Consider the following 19,855-nt stretch of genomic DNA (forward strand, 5'->3'; position numbering starts at 1 on the left):
AAGCGCTCTAATAAAAAATGTAATGCATTATTATTAGGGATGCACGATATTGGGTTTTTGAAACCGATACCGATAACTTCCTGCTTCTCAAGACCGATAATAAAAAAAAATGTACGCCACTAATTATTTTAACGCGATTAACGCATGTGTATTTTTTTTTCTTGGCCGCCCCGTAGTTTCAGAGCGCATTGAGTTTAAAATACCATCTACAAGCTGATGCTGACAGCCCCGCTTCTGCCGCCCGCTTGTGGCAGACCACACTTCCACGCTCACCGGCAGGCACCGACTGGCCATCGGGAGGACCGGGAGGGTGTGTGTATGTGTGGCCCGAGCGAGCGAGAGAGAGAGACCTTACGTGCATTGTTGTTGTTAGCATCTGGTGCTAGCTAGCTGCGCTAACGGATATAAGGAGCTGTTTAAATGAAAACAGAGGAGCGACATTTCGCCACAACTGCGCCGAGCACTTGACTTTATGCAGGAAGCCAGACAGTGGGACATTGTATGAAAAGTCAGCACACTCAGCACGGATAGTGCGCAACATGATTGCAGCGTCCAGGCAGCTCCGGTTCGAGCATATGCTTTGAGTTAAACATAGCTCCAACGTGCAACTCGCCCGCCCGCCCGCCCGCCCGCCCGCCCACCCACCCACCCACCCACCCACCCACCCACACACACACACACACACACACACACACACACACACACACACACACACACACACACACACACACACACACACACACACACACACACACACACACACACACACACACACACACACACACACACACACACACACACACACACACACACACACACACACACACACACACACACACACACACACACACACACACACACACACACACACTATTGTATTATTGTTTTCGTACGCTTTTAACACACCATCGTAGCGATGGCGATGTTTCAGGTGACTGATCAGGTTCGAAGTATTCGGGAGCGCTGAATTTGTGAAGAACTCCCCTCTTCCTAAACCACTAATACCACAGTACTGGCAAAACGGGAGGAGCCGAGTGAAAACAAGCGCCCCTCATCCCAATCCACCCACACCGCAGTATTTTTTTCTTTTTTTTTACCCAAAAAATATATTGTATATTATCGGGGCTATTAATACTGGTATCGGGTTTATCGGGATGACGTCATAATTCCTAATTCATAATTATTGTGCATCCCTAATTATTATTATTATTAATATTCCCAGTGCATGTGTTCAACTATAACCCCCCATAGGCTGTTCTGACAGGATCGACATTGAAAGATTAATGACCATTGCAGACAAACTCCAAGTTACTCTCTGCAATTAATAAGCCATGAAATACATTAGTACATTAAATTCATTATCTGGTCTCTGCTGAAGTTCCTTCAAGGATGTGGACTAAACAAACAGAGAGCAAAGGGGCCAGGGAGAGATCCACATTACTGCTGGGGCGGTGTAATTGAGCAGAAATAGTTTGGATAAATATTAAAACAAGAATAGGCCTTAGGCTATCCATAACGGCTTGGCTGAAATGCCTCATGTAATGATTATTGAGGAAACACACACAAACTTAACTTAAGCCATACGAATAATTTAAATGCATACAACAGTTAATCCCTACTCATTTTAATGAGTGTGATTCTAAACAGAACTTTCTAGTAGGGCTGTGCAATTAATCGTATTTTAATCGCGATTACGATTATGGCTTGCGACGATTATGAAAACAGCATAATTGACAAAATACGATTATTTTGCTGGGTGCGCTTTCGCCCCTCCCTAAAAGCCCACTAGGCCACGTGGGAGTGACATGTATTGTGAGTGTTCAGCGCGAGCGAAGATGTCAGATAAAGAGCAGCAACTCCTTAAAAAGAAAGGTAAAACTATTTCCACTATTTGCAAGTACTTTGCCATTACATTTCACATCGCTAAAGATATGTGCCCAGTTAGCACTGTTAGCAACCAGGGCTTTAAGCAACTTGTCAACACGTTGGACAAGCGTTACGCGATGCCGTCTCGGTATTATTTCAGCAGGTCTGCGCTGCCTGCACTATATGACAAATGCCGTGGGGAAGTTGAGAGAGATGTGGCTTCAGCTGACTACTTTGCTACCACAACAGACCTATGGTCTAGCCCAGGGGTGCCCAACCAGTCGATCGCGAGATGTGTCTAAAAATAGAACAACAATATTCTGTTTTATCGTTAATGTCCATAACATAATCTTCCTGTGCCAGAATAATGCACTTGAACGCATCAAAGCTTTGTGATTGGCCGGCGTCACCCCATGTGTCGGGGCGTGGCTGAGGGTCTTCAGTACAGGTGGCAATATTGTCACCTGCCTGCGCTCATCTCTGAAACCAGACCATGTAAACAGGCTGGTGTTTCTTGCAAAAAATCTTTAAGAGATGACATGAGCAGCCCTACCAGCATTTGCCATGGTGGCCAAAACATTTTTATTTGGTCTTAAATTGTAGTTCAACATTTATTTCCTGTTACTTCTGGACCATGATGGTTGGCCAGCCTTCAACGTTTAACTGAGTGGAATATGTTGAATATGTTTTACCAAAATGTTGGCTATATGTTAAGGAGTTTTCAGTAGGTTGTGACAGTGCACTGCAACATATTTGATTTAATTTATTTTGGTCTAATTTATTTTTATTTATCATTTTAATAATATATGTTTTAGTATGGTTTTGGAAGTGCGCTCCAACATATTTGTTGATCTTGTTTATTGTTAAAATATTATTTGTTTTAAAGTTCAATAAATGGTCAATGAATAATCGTCAAAATAATCGTGATATCAATTATTGACCCAAATAATCGTGATTATGATTTTTGCCATAATCGCACAGCCCTACTGTCTAGTATACATTAATACCTCCGAAAAGCTGTAATCAAGGTCAAACAGGAACAGACATTATTGACTACTTTGTACATTTAAGCTAGCTTAATACACATTATAAAGAACGCTTGATTGATATCCACATCAACATGTTTCATGACCGTGACATTGTAGGTGGCTTTGTGACCCCATTATGTTCTCCCCATTATAAGAGAACATGAAATGACTGACAAATGTTACATCCTGCGTATTTCTCAGGTTACTAATGAGTATAGTGAAAACAACATTTTATGTTAATGCATTATATACACATGGTTAAAATAGATGTTAAAAACACGACTTTGAACAGTCTTCCAACCCTTATTTAAATTTTGGTTATAGAAGATAATGCTGAAGTAATGCTAGTCATGTTTTAATGTATTCATGAGTATTTTGTTAAACTCCGCATGGACTGCATTTGAAATTTGGCCAAGAAGGGTAAACTGGCACATTGACAGTATTGTTTTTATTAATGTGCACTATTAAAATAAATGTAAGTTGTTGAAGATGGATAGTTATTAAAAAAAATAGTGTTTGAGTTCACATACCTGCAGCTCTCCAAGGCAGGGACTTCTCAGACGAGCTGTATGGGGGAAAAGAGGAGATGAAAAAGTGAATAAATGCTCTACAAACCAAAGACACCACAGTGTGAAATGAGTGAAATCAACTGGAAGAGGCACCTTTCAGCATCATGTACCCTTTCCTTTGGCTTTTCACAACATGGTCACAGATGGTAATCATCGTGTTTGAAATAAAAAATGCTAAGAGCAGATTTCATGTTTACAACTCAGATGTGAAGTCCATTCCTATCATCTGTGTTTATCGAGACCTAAATGTGCCTTTGGTGACAGCGGGTGAGGGCACATCAACATGAAAAAAAAAAGCTTGAATGTGACTGGAAGCTGTTTTCCCCCCTGCAGCTTTAATAAACATGCCAAGCATAAAAGTACAAAAAGCCAGGGGATGGAATACATTCTGATGGGAGCTAAAACTGTAGACAAGTGAGGTTTCTAGACTATATCAGAAGTGATCATATAGTACGTTTTACCACTCTCAATGTACAAGCTTATAGTATCCCTGCATCCAAAACCATAGCCTTGAAGTGCAAGCATTTATTCCAGCACAGAGGACATATTAGAGAGGGGGAAATAATGGTCAAGTCAGTCTGTGGCCACAACACTGAGCAGCGAAACCAGAAAGGATCTAATGACATTGTGTGGGTGATAGATGAAGAATCAACGTGGGTCAGTGGATAAAGGCTCATATTTAATAGCAAGCTCGCGGAAAAGCATCTGACCAAGTATCCAATACTAGACTATGGCACAAATCCATTCGCTCCATTCCAATGTTTCATAGGCCTTTGGCCAAAGGCATTTATTCCTGATAGAAGGAAAACTACATGGAGGAACTGGTGAACCCACTACAACTGGAAGAATCCCATCCAGCTAAATATGGGAGATGGCAGTGGAAGTAATAGTTCCTGCTCTCTTCATGATAGAGAAAACAGGCCGGCTTTGGTAACCCTATAGCTGGATTGATAGTTGATGCAAGGGGTTAGCGGAGTCCCACCATAGATACCTACAGATAAGGTTTTGATTGATAGTTCAATAGCTGATGGCATCGCAGAGATAGACGCATGGATTGTGTATAATCAGGGCGTACAATCTTTAATTATATTTCCCAGTGTAACCGGTTTTACATTTGATGACAGCCTACAGCAAAGTCGAAGAGTCTGCACACGTAACTGTTAGAAGTATGGCATAACCTTTTAATGAAGAACTATAAATCCATCCTATGCCTTGAACAATCCTTAACATCAGTAACCTCACACATATTCCTGCAATCAATGTGTCAGGTTGTTTACAGTATGTCTTGAGAGTTTCTTTTCACAACTATCAGTCAGGTCACTACTATTTATGTAGGATGCGAGTTCAAGAAAACAGTGCAAGTCCCAATATGTCTTTTAAAAACCTATATTAGAATGCTCATAAAGATGCTACTCATTGTATAAATAAAACTGAAGCAAAGTCAAAATAATAACTTAAATTGTACATAACTATAAAGCTAAGCGAAAGAGTATTTACTGAATGGTATGAATATATTTAAAATAAAGAATACAGTTATCCTGCAGCAAATGCATTTCATTATTATTATAATTTATAAACAACGCTTCAGGAGAAGAGAAAGGCTCATTAATAGCCACATAATGTACCTTTTAAAATACTTTGACCAATGTGAAGGCCATTTACTTTCTTCACAGCTATTTTCTGAAAGCCTGTTGTTACGACAGTCAGAGGCCGAGCAGGAGACCTTAGAGCAGTGTTTCAAACCGTTCCTCTTTAATATCCTCCATTTGCTCATTACTATCGTGCACCTGATGTTGCAACTGCTGCTATTTTTCCATCTAAGGTGACACTGGATGAGCTTTAAGAAACACGGCACTCCGAATTGTAATGAGCACGCAGGCAATTAAAAAGAGGAAGTTGGGCAAGTTGTGCTCCATTGAACCACGGCAGATGAAGTAGAAGAACGGCGGCCATAACAATGATGCACCATGCGTGCGGCGTGCCGACCGGCTGGCTGGGTGGGTGGAGGAAGCGTTGGGAGATTGTAAAACTGCCAATGCTGATAAACAACAGGCCGAACCCTGACAGGATACTTTATTTCCCATCAACCCTTCTGGTCGGGGGGGCGGTTGCATCTTTTAGGAGTTTTGCCAGAGGTCAAGTTTGATGACCACTCCCTCTATGCCTGTAGAAAAGAAGGTGGTGGCAAACTCTGGCGGTGTTGTGAAGTGTAACGACTCTCATTTGAGCCTTAAGTGTGCTGCCTGTCACCTCTGCCGTCCTCCTGCTGAGCTATTGAGCCAAGCAGTTTGAGCTAAATGTTTAAAAGCTAATCTCCATTCACACACAAATGTCCGATGACAGCCTTTTATTTGTCCTTCTCTGGCTTTAAAAAAGGTGTGAAAAGGGTGTTGCATGTCTTCTTTATAGAGTCCCCAGGAGGTGGTGGATGGATACACGCCCCCCAGTGTGAAAAGTGGATGTGTTTACATGTAGTTTACATGTTAAAATGTGATTAGTAGTAAGTAAGAAGATTTTTGAAACATCTTGTAAGTGAGATAATGTGCTCTTCATTGGATTTGTTTATACAAAACCTTGATGACAAAAGGGTGGATTTCAGCAGGAAAGACCTGATTATTAACCCATTATTCAACCCTAACCTATGATTCTGAGAGGTTCTATGGCCTTCTGCATGCCAAAGAGTAAGTCAGATATTACTATCGTGAAGTAAATCCTTGACAATTAATAGCTTTTTTGGTTTGTATCCTAAATGTAACTGAAGAGAAGCCCTATTGATTTTCCTCTACAACTAATGAATCAATGTATAAATCAGTTTGCACAGCTTCACAGTAGGCTCTTGTGAATTTGAACATGAGGGCACAGTAGAAAGAACTAACGGTCTGCTCCTTTACAATGTCAAGCCACATCAGCACTGTCAGACCAAGTGTTGCAAATCAACTGCATCACTTAACTGGCAACCCGTGCCCTTTTCGACTGAACAGTCCCAAGAACTCTACACAGGAATTAAATCAGGCACTGCAATTTTAACACACAAAGAAAAAACAGATAAATAGTGAAGATCAAAGGGTCTCACGACAAAAAGATCTGCTGTTTAATGGGGATTCATGTTTGCTTCAATATGTAATGACAAGCAAACAGGACCTTGGTCATAAAATGTCCACTCTTAATCCTGCTAGCTGCAACTAGTGCTTGCTTACTGTGAGAAAATACACTGTACAGTTTGTTCAGAGCTGGTAGGTCAATCAAAAGCCACAGCACTGCAATTACAAATTCCACTCACTCATTAAAGGACAGCACTACCCCTTAGGCAGGGACTTTTTTGGAGCTAGCTTTGGACTCTGAAACACAGACTGCCCGAGTTCCCAAAATTGTTCCCGATGTATTTAAATATTTTCTTTGATGAAGCGTCTTGATAGTAATATACATTAAATCATTATAAACATAGTGGTTACAACACTCTGATGTTTTTTAATATTGTAATGATCAACTAAGATGGTTGTTATGGCTTTTGTTTTGGCCGACATTTGTTCAATATTTTCTGGTATTTAGCTTGTATGGTTCACCAATCACTCAATCATAAATCATTAATGTTGTTCACCTTCCACTTATGTACCCATTCAACAAGCTGCACAAAACATGTGAAAGCAAATTTGTATTGCAACTGGCACAGACAAAAAAAGGTTCTATTAGAGGCAATCATTTCATTGAGAAAAATAAACATTACCTGGTCCTCTAACATTTATTCTAAAATGAATCTTGTTGTGCCACTCAGTTTGTTTAATGTCATTGGGGAGCGAGTGACTGCGGGACAACCAAAGGAAAGCTAACATTAAGGTTTAAAAGGCTGTATATTTCAAAGTGGATGAAATGAAAGTCAATAGCCTGGCTGTGGTATGTTCAGAGAGCTGTTGTTGAGACCTTTTTTGGCAACACTTGAAGCGGCTCTATACCTGTGCCTCTCTAAAAAGGGGAAATTGACACTCTAAACCTGAGTGCTACAATCTGCAGGTATAGGTGGGTGTTATTTGCAGGTATGCAGGCTGGAGTGACAGAATGCATTGTGAAAGGGCAAAGGGATTATTATCACAAAGTTAGAAGAGACCACAGAGCCATTACAGCCCCTATGCAGACCAAGTGTCATGTATCCAGATATAACCCAATGCTTTCATGGTCCATTTCAAGACAAATTTGTCTCACCTGACATCAAGGGACCATTTGCAAAAGAAAATGAAGGTTCACTACCATTTATTTGGTGATGTGGGTCTGGGATGGTATTGAACAACAAGTTCTGGTAGTCTTGAGTCAAGTTCACACTAAAGTTTACTCTACTTAACTCTAAAGGTAGATGGCTGAACTACTCACATTAAACAACTGTCCGTCTTATAATTGAAAGTCACTTCATTACTGAGAACAAAGAGGGACACAGTAAAATAACTTTCACCAGGAGGAATCCACATTATGTCTGGTCTCCAAAACTACATTTTGTCATGAAAAACATGCGGGAAGCAACACTTTGTAGTAGTCACATACAGTCACAAAATTGCCTGTTTCCATCTGTCTAATATGTATAGCCTGTTTCTCTGGATGCAGCAAAGTTAAAAACATGTCTACATATTTAGCCTGCTCCATATCTGGGATGAGTAACAGATAATGCTCAAGCACCGTTTTGCGTATGAAGAGCCAACACCATTTTTACTATGATCTTTTGTCAGGAAGCTATAATAACTGTCTGCAAAAAGAACATCTGTGCTAAAGTCACAAAGTGTAAACACGGCATTAGTTAGAGTACTTTGGACAATCAGTCACGGTTTCAAAATAGTGGATACTTTTTAATGAAGCAGGGAGCAAAGAAGAGGGAAGATCCTGCCAAACTGAGCTGTTATTGTAGTTTGATGACCTACCAGAGGCATGTATTTCACACCTTTTACCGTGCTGTTATTTCCATATGAAAGAGTAATCCATATTTATAACCATCCTGTGTTGAAAGGATGTTGGAAAAGAGGACAAAAGTCGCAATTTGAATAACCACTTGGGTGTACCCTAATTATTGACCATGCTTGACCATAATGTCCCAGTTAGTGAAGCAGTCCCTCAGTGTTTAGGGACACACTAACATGCATTCTTGGGCATGGACACATACACAAATGGTTTGATAAACTAGGTCCTTTTATGTAATCATAAACTTGTAGTTGCGACATAACATATACGACTAAAACAGTTACGCAGCAGTGGATATTAAAACCGTGCCATTAAAACTCCTGGTCATAATGTAAGTAAATAAGCAAAAGCAGAAATAAAAAAATATATGAATAATTCTGAAAAATGCCTGAAAGCACTATCTTAAATGTCACAGTCTATTAACCTCTACTGTAATTTCCCTTGCCACTTTAAGGAATTATGTTTTCATTAGACCTAAACGTCAACGATGGTCCAGATTAACTGTTTAATAAGTGAAACTGCAATTAAAAACAGTGGTGCATGAATGGATGTTACAAAACATGCACATAACATTTAGTACGAATTGAATGTAAAAATACAGACATACATATTCAGATTATGTTTATCTAAATATGTTGACCTTTATGCTTCTATCCTGCAGTATTTCATTATCAGTATAGTTATTTTGCTTATGAATTATACAGCTTTAATTGGTCAATGCCAATAGCATTAATGTGTATCAACGCCATCTCCACTGCATATTTCTCAAATTACATTGAGGTTAACGATCGATAATGTAAGACTAGTGTCAACCTTTCTCCACAGCGGCTCTGTGTGAAGCGCATTGAGATATTGTACGTGGTATTGAGCTGTGCAAATGAACCTGACATGAGCCACGGGGAGCGGGACAGAATGTGTGGTCACTGAGGTGTGAGCACCAGGCCGCCTCGTGTCTCAGCTGATGAAAAGGGAATGAGTTCCCAGAACAAACTCAGAGTTTAGAGCTTCACTCGTGCCACGCTGACAGCAGCGCTTCACTGAGCAAACACCACCTCATTATCATGCACATTCTGTCACTGATACACACAGGCTTAATATTTTGCCTACAAAGTCAGCTGTTTATGTTTTCATTTAGGGTTAACCTAAATAACTAAGTGATTTGAGTCGATTAACCATGACAATATTCTGCAAATTGAAAAAGCTAACCACCAATGACCATGATCTGCTAAGATAACATTTAAGCAATTCTATGATTTTCTAATTAACAGGAAAGGAAGGGGACATTTTTTGATTTACAGTCCAGCCATATTTGAGCACATTGGAATGCTTCATCACTCTGCCATAAGGTTACACTATGGAATATGGTCACTGCTGTGAAGGATGAAAACGCCATGTGTTGGATTGTAGCGCTGAGGGTGTGTGTGTGTGTGTGTGTGTGTGTGTGTGTGTGTGTGTGTATGTGTATGTATGTGTGTGTGTGTATCCTTTCATTACCTGCTGCTACCAGCACCTGGCGACTCGGCCCCAAGTCTGCATCTTTCCAGCTGATTGGCCACAATCTGCCTCTCCACTTCCAGCTCCCTTGTAAGCCGCTCAAACTGGAGCTCCTACGCATAAAAAAAAGAACACTTTCTTTAATTCATTATCATCTGGGAGAGCTTTATGCACTTTGATTTGCCAAATAAAAAGCCAACACGAGGGAGGCAGGTTAACACTATGACAGCTACCAGTGTTGTGCTTCATCATGACATGTAGGTTAATGATGAAACAAAGAAGAAGCCTGAGGCACACAAGGTAATTCCAAATATAAATGTTAGCTCATCAGTGGCTCAGAAAATAGAGAACACACACACACACACTTTATGGTGCTGCCATTTCTCCCTCCCACACAGAGAGAAAATCACCACATCAGTGTGTGATATTTAGCCTCGATGGCCTTGTTCCTATAGAAGTCGAGGAGAAATCAGCATTTGACTAATTATCCAGGCCGAGCGAGGTCATTACTTGCACAGCTCTCAAACTCCAAGCACTGCATCATCACACTCACAAGACACAAACAGGGTATTTTGTACAAATAAAATGTATTAAACACACTATACTCAGACCTATCTTTTTACTCACCAACACCTCTACGCTGGCAGTATTAGGGATTATCTAAAAACTCTTGCAAAAAGGCCTCACTCACCATAACTCTATGTACAGATGGCGTGATCTTCACAATGCTACCCTTAGTCGTCCCATGTAATGTCCATTACCATGCTCAATTTCATTCACAGCCAGCTGCTCTCACCCGCAGACACACACACACGCACACACACACTCTGAGCCTCTTCTGTGACCCGTTTGAGGAAGTTTTTCTCTACTACACTAAGACCAGCCTACTTTTCACACCTACTCTCCGATGTTCCCTGAGGGTGCAGTGAAATTTCCTTTCACATGGTGGACATGCTCGAGCACACACCCCTCCCCCAAACTACTGCTTTACACTCTCCACTGCTCTCCTCTCCTCTACCTCATTTGTAGATATGTGAAGCTCAGCTGCAGTGAGGGAGAATGCGGGAGGAGAAACGTATGTTGCTTTATTTTTACATTTTTTTCCTATAGTTCAATTTGAACTATTAGATTCTCATTAAGCTTTTAGTTGCATGGTTGTGTTTTTTTATACATATTTAATGAGCATGATTGGATGGAGCCTGGGATCCAAGATTTTCATTGGCAATAACTGCTTCTCTGTAATTTTTGTGCACATGATAATTAAAGACCGTAATCTTGAATCTAAGTCCTTCTTCCTTAATGACATTTCTTTCCCTGTGGCCGAAATACCCGTGCAGTGCCAAGAGCAACTCTGATTCCATCTTGTCCTGCTACGCAAAAAACTAAAATATATGACAGTCCTTTATTAGTACCAAAGGAAATGTTTGTGGCCAAACTGCTTGATGGTGAATTGACCATGAATAGTGTAAATATACTTAGAAGGATAGGTATGCAAAAAGAGACTATCTGCCTCTCAATCAAAGCTTTGCAGGGGTTCCTGGTGGGAAGCTTTCACTAGGAAGCAGCAGCAAGAAGTGTTGAGTTTGCATTAGCTGATACAAAGTACTAAGGACTTCTGGGTAAGACCATCACTTTATAATGGTGCTGGCCAATGTGGCTTAAAAAATTGCTATGACTGGTAGAACTACACAGTTGAACAATGAAATAGTAAGAACTATTTATGTCATGTAACTCTCTTTGCTTGTAATTGCTTGATGTTTGAAGTTAATTCCTCAAATTTAATTGGCTTTTAAGCTGCCACAATCTTTTTGATGCTTAAGTAAGCAGCGTTAATACCATGTTTACCCAAAATTCAAAGAGCTTATCACAATTCCACTTTCAGATCATTATCCCAATCATTTATCGCCCAGCACAGACCGGTGTTAAGATGCAGAATCCCTGGGGAAGCATCATCTTAATGTCTGCTTGTTCCTGATACAAAAACACACCCAAAAACGAACAGAGTGCGGATACAGCTCTAAGCGAAGAACAGAGATAGAGTGGCCACAACACTGATTTATTAGAAGGAGAAATTATACATAAATCCTCTGTGTGACTACCCCTACTGAGTAATTAGGATGCATGCAGTTTGCAAATTCCCAACTTTTGTTTCAGACAATCCTCCCTGTTCACATTCTTACTTTCCTTAAGACAGATGTGGCCAGTATGAATAATAGAAATACTGTATTTTTACAGTTTAAGCAAATTGTCAAGGGAAAATTGAATTATTCATTTAATGGTTTTACATTTGACACAGCATTTGTCATAATATAACCTCAGTTTTTTAGCCAGAAATCTGGGGAACTGTATTCTTAGTACTGCACACACTCCTCATAGGAAAGCACACATAGCCTGAAGGTGACAAACAATATTGACTGTTCTCTCGCTAAGCCCCAGGACTGAACCCTACTAAGTGATGCACAATGTGGCACTGATAGTTGGAGGATTGTTTCCCCCCGGAGACAGCGAAAAGATTGAACTATTGTGAGACCATTTCTGCCCACACACACAAAGGCGCCTGTGTCTTCTATGCATTTACGGTGCTGTGGTTAGAACAAAATATACGTTTACGCTGGAAATATAAGACTAAGCGAAAAACCTTTAATGTATAAGGGACAGAGGACACTGAATAATAGTGACAAGAGGGTGAGCCGAAGAGAGGGGGAGAGATTCAAATATAGTCTAGTTGATTAAAATCTGGAATTAATCCAGTGTGGGATTCTGCCACCAAAGTGCATGAGAAAGAACATAAGGTGAAAGTGACAAGAGAGGTATATAATCCATACACACACAGATAATGGAGGAAGTACAGAGAGAACATTTAAACATGCAAATACATCATTAAATTGAACTCCTGCTACTACAACTATAAAGCATCAGCATGTGTAAAGCTTATATGGATCTGAATATATAGCAGATAGATGGATGATGGACCAAACAATTGTAAACTATAAGTCTTCTTCCTATTCTCTCTTACTAGCAGTATGATAACTATTGTTCAATTGTACCTTATGCTATATATTATACTCTACCTTTTTAGCGCTACCAGCTGGAAAATGCAAGAGCAGAAGACCTGAGTCAGCAGCGGGAGCAGCAGCAGGCGTGTTGTACGGAGCCGGGGAGGAAGAATGGAGTAGATAAGAGGATGGCAAGAGCTAGCTAACTGGCTAGTATGTAAAGTGGCTCTATGCAGGCAAAAAGAGCCCCCGATTGATTGAACAAATGTATAAAGTTATTTTTAAAGAATAAATTACATAAAAAGTACAGTTGGGGGAATTAAATAAATGCAAAAAATACCTTTAATTTATATATTTTTAAACAAGTCAGAATTTTGTGTTACATTTATTTGAAGTATTATGTACTTATGTACCCCTTAAGAGTCTCCTTGATCTGCACGCCCCCCTCAAAACCAGGATGGTCACCTTCTCGCGCTCAGCCCCTTGGTACACCGGCGAACTGCGGAGAATGAAGACAGCTGGGCGTGTCCTTGAGCGGCGGCTCAAGGCCTCAGGACTCACTGTTCACCGGTTAGCCTATCATGAACACCAGAAGGCCTATGCACAGTCCCTCAGAGATGCACGGTCCCAGTACTACTCCTCCCTCATCAACAACAGTACTGGAAACTCCAAGCAACTCTTCTCCACCATAAACCACCTCCTCAAACCCCAAAGTCCTCTACACTCCGACTCCAATGAGAAGCAGTGTGGCAACTTTGCCGCCTTCTTCACTAACAAAGTTGACACCATCCGCTCCATCCTCTCTAGCCCCTCTGCACCTCCAGTTACGACTGCTGACCCACAGCCTGAGACAACCCAGCCTCTTCGCTGTTTCACGGACATCTCTCAGCGAGAGGTTGAGGGCATCGTTAGGAGGATGAAGCCCTCCACCTGTGTCCTGGACCCCCTTCCGTCAGCTCTTGTAAAATCGTACATCTGTTCCATGAGCCCCATGATCACTAAGATTGTAAACCTCTCACTCCAGGCTGGCCATGTCCCCTCTGCCCTAAAAACCGCTGTCATCAAACCTCATCTCAAAAAACCCTCCCTTGACCCGGGAGTCCTGGCCAACTACAGACCCATTTCCAACCTTCCTTTTCTATCTAAAGTGCTGGAAAAACTAGTTGCTGCTCAGCTCCAGGACCACCTAAACTCCAACAACTTATTTGAGAAGTTCCAGTCTGGTTTCCGCTCAGGCCACAGCACAGAAACTGCCCTGGTCAGGGTCACCAACGACCTGCTGATGACGGCTGATGCTGGCTCTCCCTCTCTCCTCATCCTCCTCGATCTCACTGCAGCTTTCGACACCGTCGATCACGGCATCCTCCTCCATCGTCTGCACTCCACCATCGGACTCTCTGACTCTCCCCTTGACTGGTTCAGATCTTACCTCACCGGGAGAACAGAGTACGTCTCCTTGGGCGAGGCAGAGTCGGGTACCCACAACATCACCTGTGGTGTCCCTCAAGGATCAGTTCTCGGCCCCACCCTCTTCACACTCTACATGCTCCCCCTTGGCTCTATCATCAGCCGACATGGAGTATCATTCCATTGTTACGCTGATGACACCCAACTGTACCTCAGGATCAACCCTACCTCCTCTGCAGCCCTGCCTTCACCCACACTCACTGCCTGCCTGGAGGAGATACAGGCGTGGATGAAGCAAAACTTCCTGAAACTCAACAGCTCCAAGACCGAAGCCATTATAGTTGGCACCCCACACCAGGATCACCTTCTCCGGCCAGGACATTACCCTCTCCTCAATAGTCACCAACCTGGGTGTGAAAATGGACGCCCATCTGACCTTTGAGGCCCACATTAAACAGCTGTGCAAGAACTCCTTTTACCACCTCAGGAACATCGCCAAACTCCGCCCCACACTCACTCTGTCTGATGCCGAAAAGCTGGTCCACGCCTTTGTCTCCTCCAGGCTGGATTACTGCAATGCACTCCTCATCGGGATCCCTAACAAAAGCATCCAGAAGCTCCAGTACATCCAGAACAGCGCTGCTAGGATCCTGATGAGGGTGCGCAAATATGATCACATCACCCCCATCCTTAAAGCACTACACTGGCTACCCGTGGAACTGAGGATCGAATTCAAGGTCTCCGTCCTCACCCACCAGTGTGTCCATGGAACTGCCCCTCCCTACCTCAAGGAACTCCTCACCCCCCTTACCTCCTTGCGGACCACCCGTTCCAGCAACTCCAATTTCCTCAAACCCCCCAGGACTAAGCTCCGTACTATGGGAGACCGGGCCTTCTGCTCGGCTGCTCCCAGCCTGTGGAACGCTCTCCCCGACCAAATGAGAGCACCACAGACCGTGGAGGCTTTTAAAAAAGGCCTCAAAACCCATCTCTTCAAAAGAGCCTTTGCCTAGACATTTTTATTACCCTTTTATTTTTATTTTTATTTTATTTATTTTTTTTATTGCTTTTTAATTAATTCTACCGTGTTGTGTAATGTTTATTTATACTGTTCATGCTCACTACTTGTAGCACTTCGGGATTTGCATTCAAATATGAAGTGCTTTATAAATGGAACTCATTATTATTATTATTATGTTTTTGGTACACTAAATTACATATTTATTTATCAAGTCATTTAGATATGTTTCACTTGAAGTAGCAAAGTTTGTCTTGTTCTTGTATAGGTAATTTCTTTACATTTATGTAGTTTTTACTCTTAAATTAGTTGTTAGCCTGTTAAGCCCTGAGCCTGTTTTTCAGATCTCAGGCTCGAAAATGACATTCCCAGAACAAATGACCATATCTTCCCTTCTAAAAGGGTTAAATTAATAATCTTTTTTCTCAAAGCAAGGTTACACCTGTGAGTTGGATGTAGAAGTGTCAGAATCAATATAGATGTTTTTATTTTAAAGTAAATTCAGATTGAACACAATAAAAAAAATATATATTGTGAAATTTGACCTTTTTAGAGAGATTTAGCACACACAAAAACTACTGGGGTCATTTGGGTGGATTTGATATCTCTGGCCCCCCTTGCTCGATTTTGCTGATTGACATATCTTTCTAACCGTCAGAGCCAATGGAATCGAGGGGAACTCCCACATACTCCTTATTTGGTCATGTGTGTGTGTGTGAGACTGACGCATAGCCAAAACCGGAAGCTGCGATAACTCTGGTGGCTACCATTAGCAGCTAACTTTTACTCTCCGATTTTTACATAAAAATGGAATTATGGATTATAAATAAAATAAAAATATTCCACAGAAACATTATCAACCTATGGATTAACCGATTCAGCTGCGTTTTTTCTCGTTTTAATGCCATTGAACAAGTCTTTTGATCAGATTGACAGCTACGGTGAGACGATCTCCCGTAAAAGCTACCTAAAGGTACGTGTTGTGATGTCTGTGTTTGCTTCCCCTGTCACGAGTTTGGATCACTCAGTGATGATATATATACCTAAATAATCTGTGGAACCTCAGCTTTAATCGGATATCTTGTATGTGCAGCTACGATAAGTAATAAGGGTATCTTTTATGTTGAGTTCTGTGCCAAAGTGCGTTAGCATTTTTCGCTCAGGGGTCATTTAGATGCTTCTTATGAGACTTGCGTTTTGTTTTGGTAAAAATGGTTTGTATCGTCAGTTAGCTGAGATTATTCTTTAATCTGATATAACACATTAATAGGTTCTTAAATATTAAGATGCCCTGAGACACAGGCCGTTTCTCAATCGCAAGTAAAAACTGCAGCAGAATAACTATTTCAAGTATACTACGTCATCGAGTGGCGCCGAAGGACTGTTTAAATGCATGTTAAATGCCCAGCATTCTGCGCCACTCTATGACGTAGTATACTTGAAATAGTTGCTCTGCAGCATGTGTACTCGCGATTGAGAAACGGCCACAGTGTCGTGAAAGCTTTGGGGCTTAACAGGTTCCTCTTTTTTATCTTTATTTAGTCTTATTTATTTATTAGCACTCACTTTCTGTCTTTGTGCAAGTTTTACACCTGAATTTACTCTCTGGGGATCAATGAAGGCATATCTTTCCTAAATGGAGACGGAGATACCTGCGGCAGCAATTATCACTCGTCTCAGCCCACCATTTTTATGTCCTTTTTTAAACTCATCATCCAATAGTTTTGTTCACGTTGTGTCACCTTGTCAATTCCTGCAGCTTCCGCTTACTCTGCAGGTCTCTTTACAGGGGTATAAACGTCTATGTCTTAATACTTTCCGAAAAGAGTGGCTGGCGTTCAATCTGGCTGATTAGATGACCATGATTTTGATCAAGCACAGCAGAGAGACATCTGTTGCTGCCATAAGGCACTAAGGTCTCTGTCGCTGCTGATATTCAGAGCTGCTCCAAAGCAATAGCAGGCAGAACGGGCATCCTGCCTGCATGCCTGCCCCAACCCGCTGTTTTCTCACTATGGAGAGTCAAGGAGGAAATCCATAGCTTCCTGTATGGAGCTCTGTTCTCCAGGTCTTTACTGTAGCTTAACAACATAGTGACAGCCCTGTTCTCAGTAGTAGAATCACTGTGTGTGGTTTTTTACATTTGAGCCTCTAAACCAGGGATGCCCGACCGGTCGATCGCGGGGAGATTCCCAGTCGATCGCGAGATCTGTCTAAAAATAGAACAACAATATTCAGTTTTATCGTTAACGTCCTATAACATAATCGTCCTGTGCCAGAATAATGCACTTGAACGCATCAAAGCTTTGTTATTGGCCGGCGTGACCCCATGTGTCGGGGCGTGGCTGGTGGGCAGTGGGCACTATTTCGCTGACGTTGTCCGTGTCAACTGGAGTGACAGTCCGCACACACACAAGACCGCAATTATGGCAGTTCTAAGCAAAAAAGCCCAAAATATATAATTTTCACTCCGAGTGGGAAGATGATTATTTTTGTATATATTCCAATTCAAAGTCCATCTGTCTCATCTGCAATGCGAGCGTGGCTTTATCGAAGAAGGGTAATTTAGGAGCGGCATTTCAAAACAGTGCACACACGCTACGAGACGGAATTCCCTCTCCCTCCCTAATTCTGCCCTACGCTCCCAAAAGGGGAGGGGCCTGAAAGGACAGCTAAATGCACAGCAGTCCATTTTCACCAGCCCCAACAACAAGAGCAAGGCTGCTACCATAGCATCTTAACGTGTCAGTCACGTTCTTGCGAAACACATGGAGTCTTTCAAAGACGGCGAAGCTGTGAAAGAAGCATTCCTGGAGGCTGCCGACGCGCTTTTGGGGGACAGTAAAAATAACAGTAGCATTTCAGGTTTTTGATATAATAAAAACTCAAGTTAGATACCGTTATTAATCAGCTGTAAGTTTTAGTTTGTTTGAACTCATTCATTATAATTATTGTACAAAATGGTATAAGAATGCAAACTTAAATTGAGTCTATTATCAATTCAGGTTATTTTAAAAAGGCATTTCTTTTTATATTCTACTAAAATGCAACAAAAAAGGGTTTGATTCTATTCATTTTGTCTTTTTTATTGCACTTCAGATCTGAGTTGTCTTATTAGTAAGCCTAATTTATACTTTTGTAGCAACACTATTTTTATATAATGGCAAAGAAAGGGTTCAGTCTTTTCTTTTTTTCCTGTGTCATATGTGGCAGCACTGTTCAATGTTTCTTGAAAACATTACCCACTGTAGTATGTGACGTGTGAATAAACTCCAACTCTGTATCAACAACAATGTTGCGTAGCTTCAGTTAAATACTTGTATGTGTGTAGATTAGAAAGAGGTAAGATAAAGGATCTGCAGTATTTTATGAAGTATTAATCGTACAAAGGTCAGTTTTATACAAGTAGAAGTGTGTATTTACCTGGTAGTAGGCTGTCAGTAATGGCTACGCCTATCTATTTGGACTGGTAGATCTCGGCAGACTGGCAACTTTAAAAAGTAGCTCTCGGTTCAAAAATGGGTTGGGCACCCCTGCTCTAAACCATCTCATCCTGCTTGCCTTTTTATTTAATGCACTGTACCTTTTGATGCCCTTTGAAACCCCATAGTTACCCGCTACAGGACAAATAAACAATTTCAGATTTGTAGGTATTACTAAAATAAAAAATGTATAGCTTTAATGCTTTTATAATCTCTCACACATTTTAATAGACACTTACGATGAGGATATATGGATATATTTATAATAGATATAGCTAATATCCATGAGCTTTTGATAGCATTGGGCTATGTGCCAAGACGGCACAATCTAATGAAATGGGTGCAAGGATTAGAGTTGTAAATGAGGCTCAGATTAGGCATGGAGTACTCACTGCTCTGTGTAATGCATTAGACTTGCAATGCTCGGCCCCAACACAGAATGAGACACATCTATTCAACATAATGATCAACAAGTCAGACTGAACACAGCAGTAATGAGCGATAAGCAAGGTCTATGCTTATTGTAAGGGAAACTTCTGTGTAGCAATGCAGTGGGAGTCACGGACTCAGGAAAGAGAGACGGGAAGAGCAGGAGCTTTGATGTCAAACACTGATGGTTTATTTGGAGCTTCGGTCGGAGAATTCACATCACAAGTCACAGCAGCCACGGTCTGACTGCACGGGAGTTGCCACGTCAAATCTGGAGCGCCTCTCTCTCGTTAGCCCAGTTAACTGGTTTAATAGTAATCAACATATTTGAGAAGATAGCCTAAACAGTTGGGAATACTGAGTTACTTGCATCTGACACTTATGCTCTCGAAGATTTCACACCTTGGAGTCCACAAACACAGAGAAGGAAGTGTCCCAGTGTACCCACAACAATAAACCATCTGTGACCTAGGGTTGCCCGGTCATAGAATGGGAACAACAACATTATGGCTGAAGCAGCCCATCTCCTTAAAGGAGATAACAGACGTCAGGGTTGGTCATGCACGTCATATATAGGAGTCTAGGACAATTATTTCCCTAACACTTATTTAACGGCTGTGGGTGCAGC

At 41.4% G+C, this 19,855-nt stretch overlaps 1 protein-coding gene across 2 annotated transcripts in view; it reads right to left on the reverse strand.

The window, feature by feature from the left end:
- Nucleotides 1–19,855, reverse strand: part of pkp4 (plakophilin 4) — a 102,184-nt gene that overhangs the window by 46,640 nt on the left and 35,689 nt on the right. The window contains exons 1-3 of one of the 2 annotated variants that reach the window (XM_034109695.2): nt 10,587–10,661; nt 9,896–10,008; nt 3,425–3,459 (exon numbers count right to left, since the gene is read on the reverse strand). In XM_034109695.2, the coding sequence (XP_033965586.1) occupies nt 3,425–3,459; nt 9,896–10,008; nt 10,587–10,589 (151 nt within the window). In that variant the 5' untranslated portion in view covers nt 10,590–10,661. Of the gene's footprint in view, nt 1–3,424; nt 3,460–9,895; nt 10,009–10,586; nt 10,662–19,855 lie in introns of those variants that run through there. The other variant, XM_034109693.2, reaches the window with a different exon arrangement.

This window comes from Pseudochaenichthys georgianus, chromosome 21 (genome assembly GCF_902827115.2).
Source record: "Pseudochaenichthys georgianus chromosome 21, fPseGeo1.2, whole genome shotgun sequence".
Lineage (NCBI taxonomy): Eukaryota > Metazoa > Chordata > Actinopteri > Perciformes > Channichthyidae > Pseudochaenichthys > Pseudochaenichthys georgianus.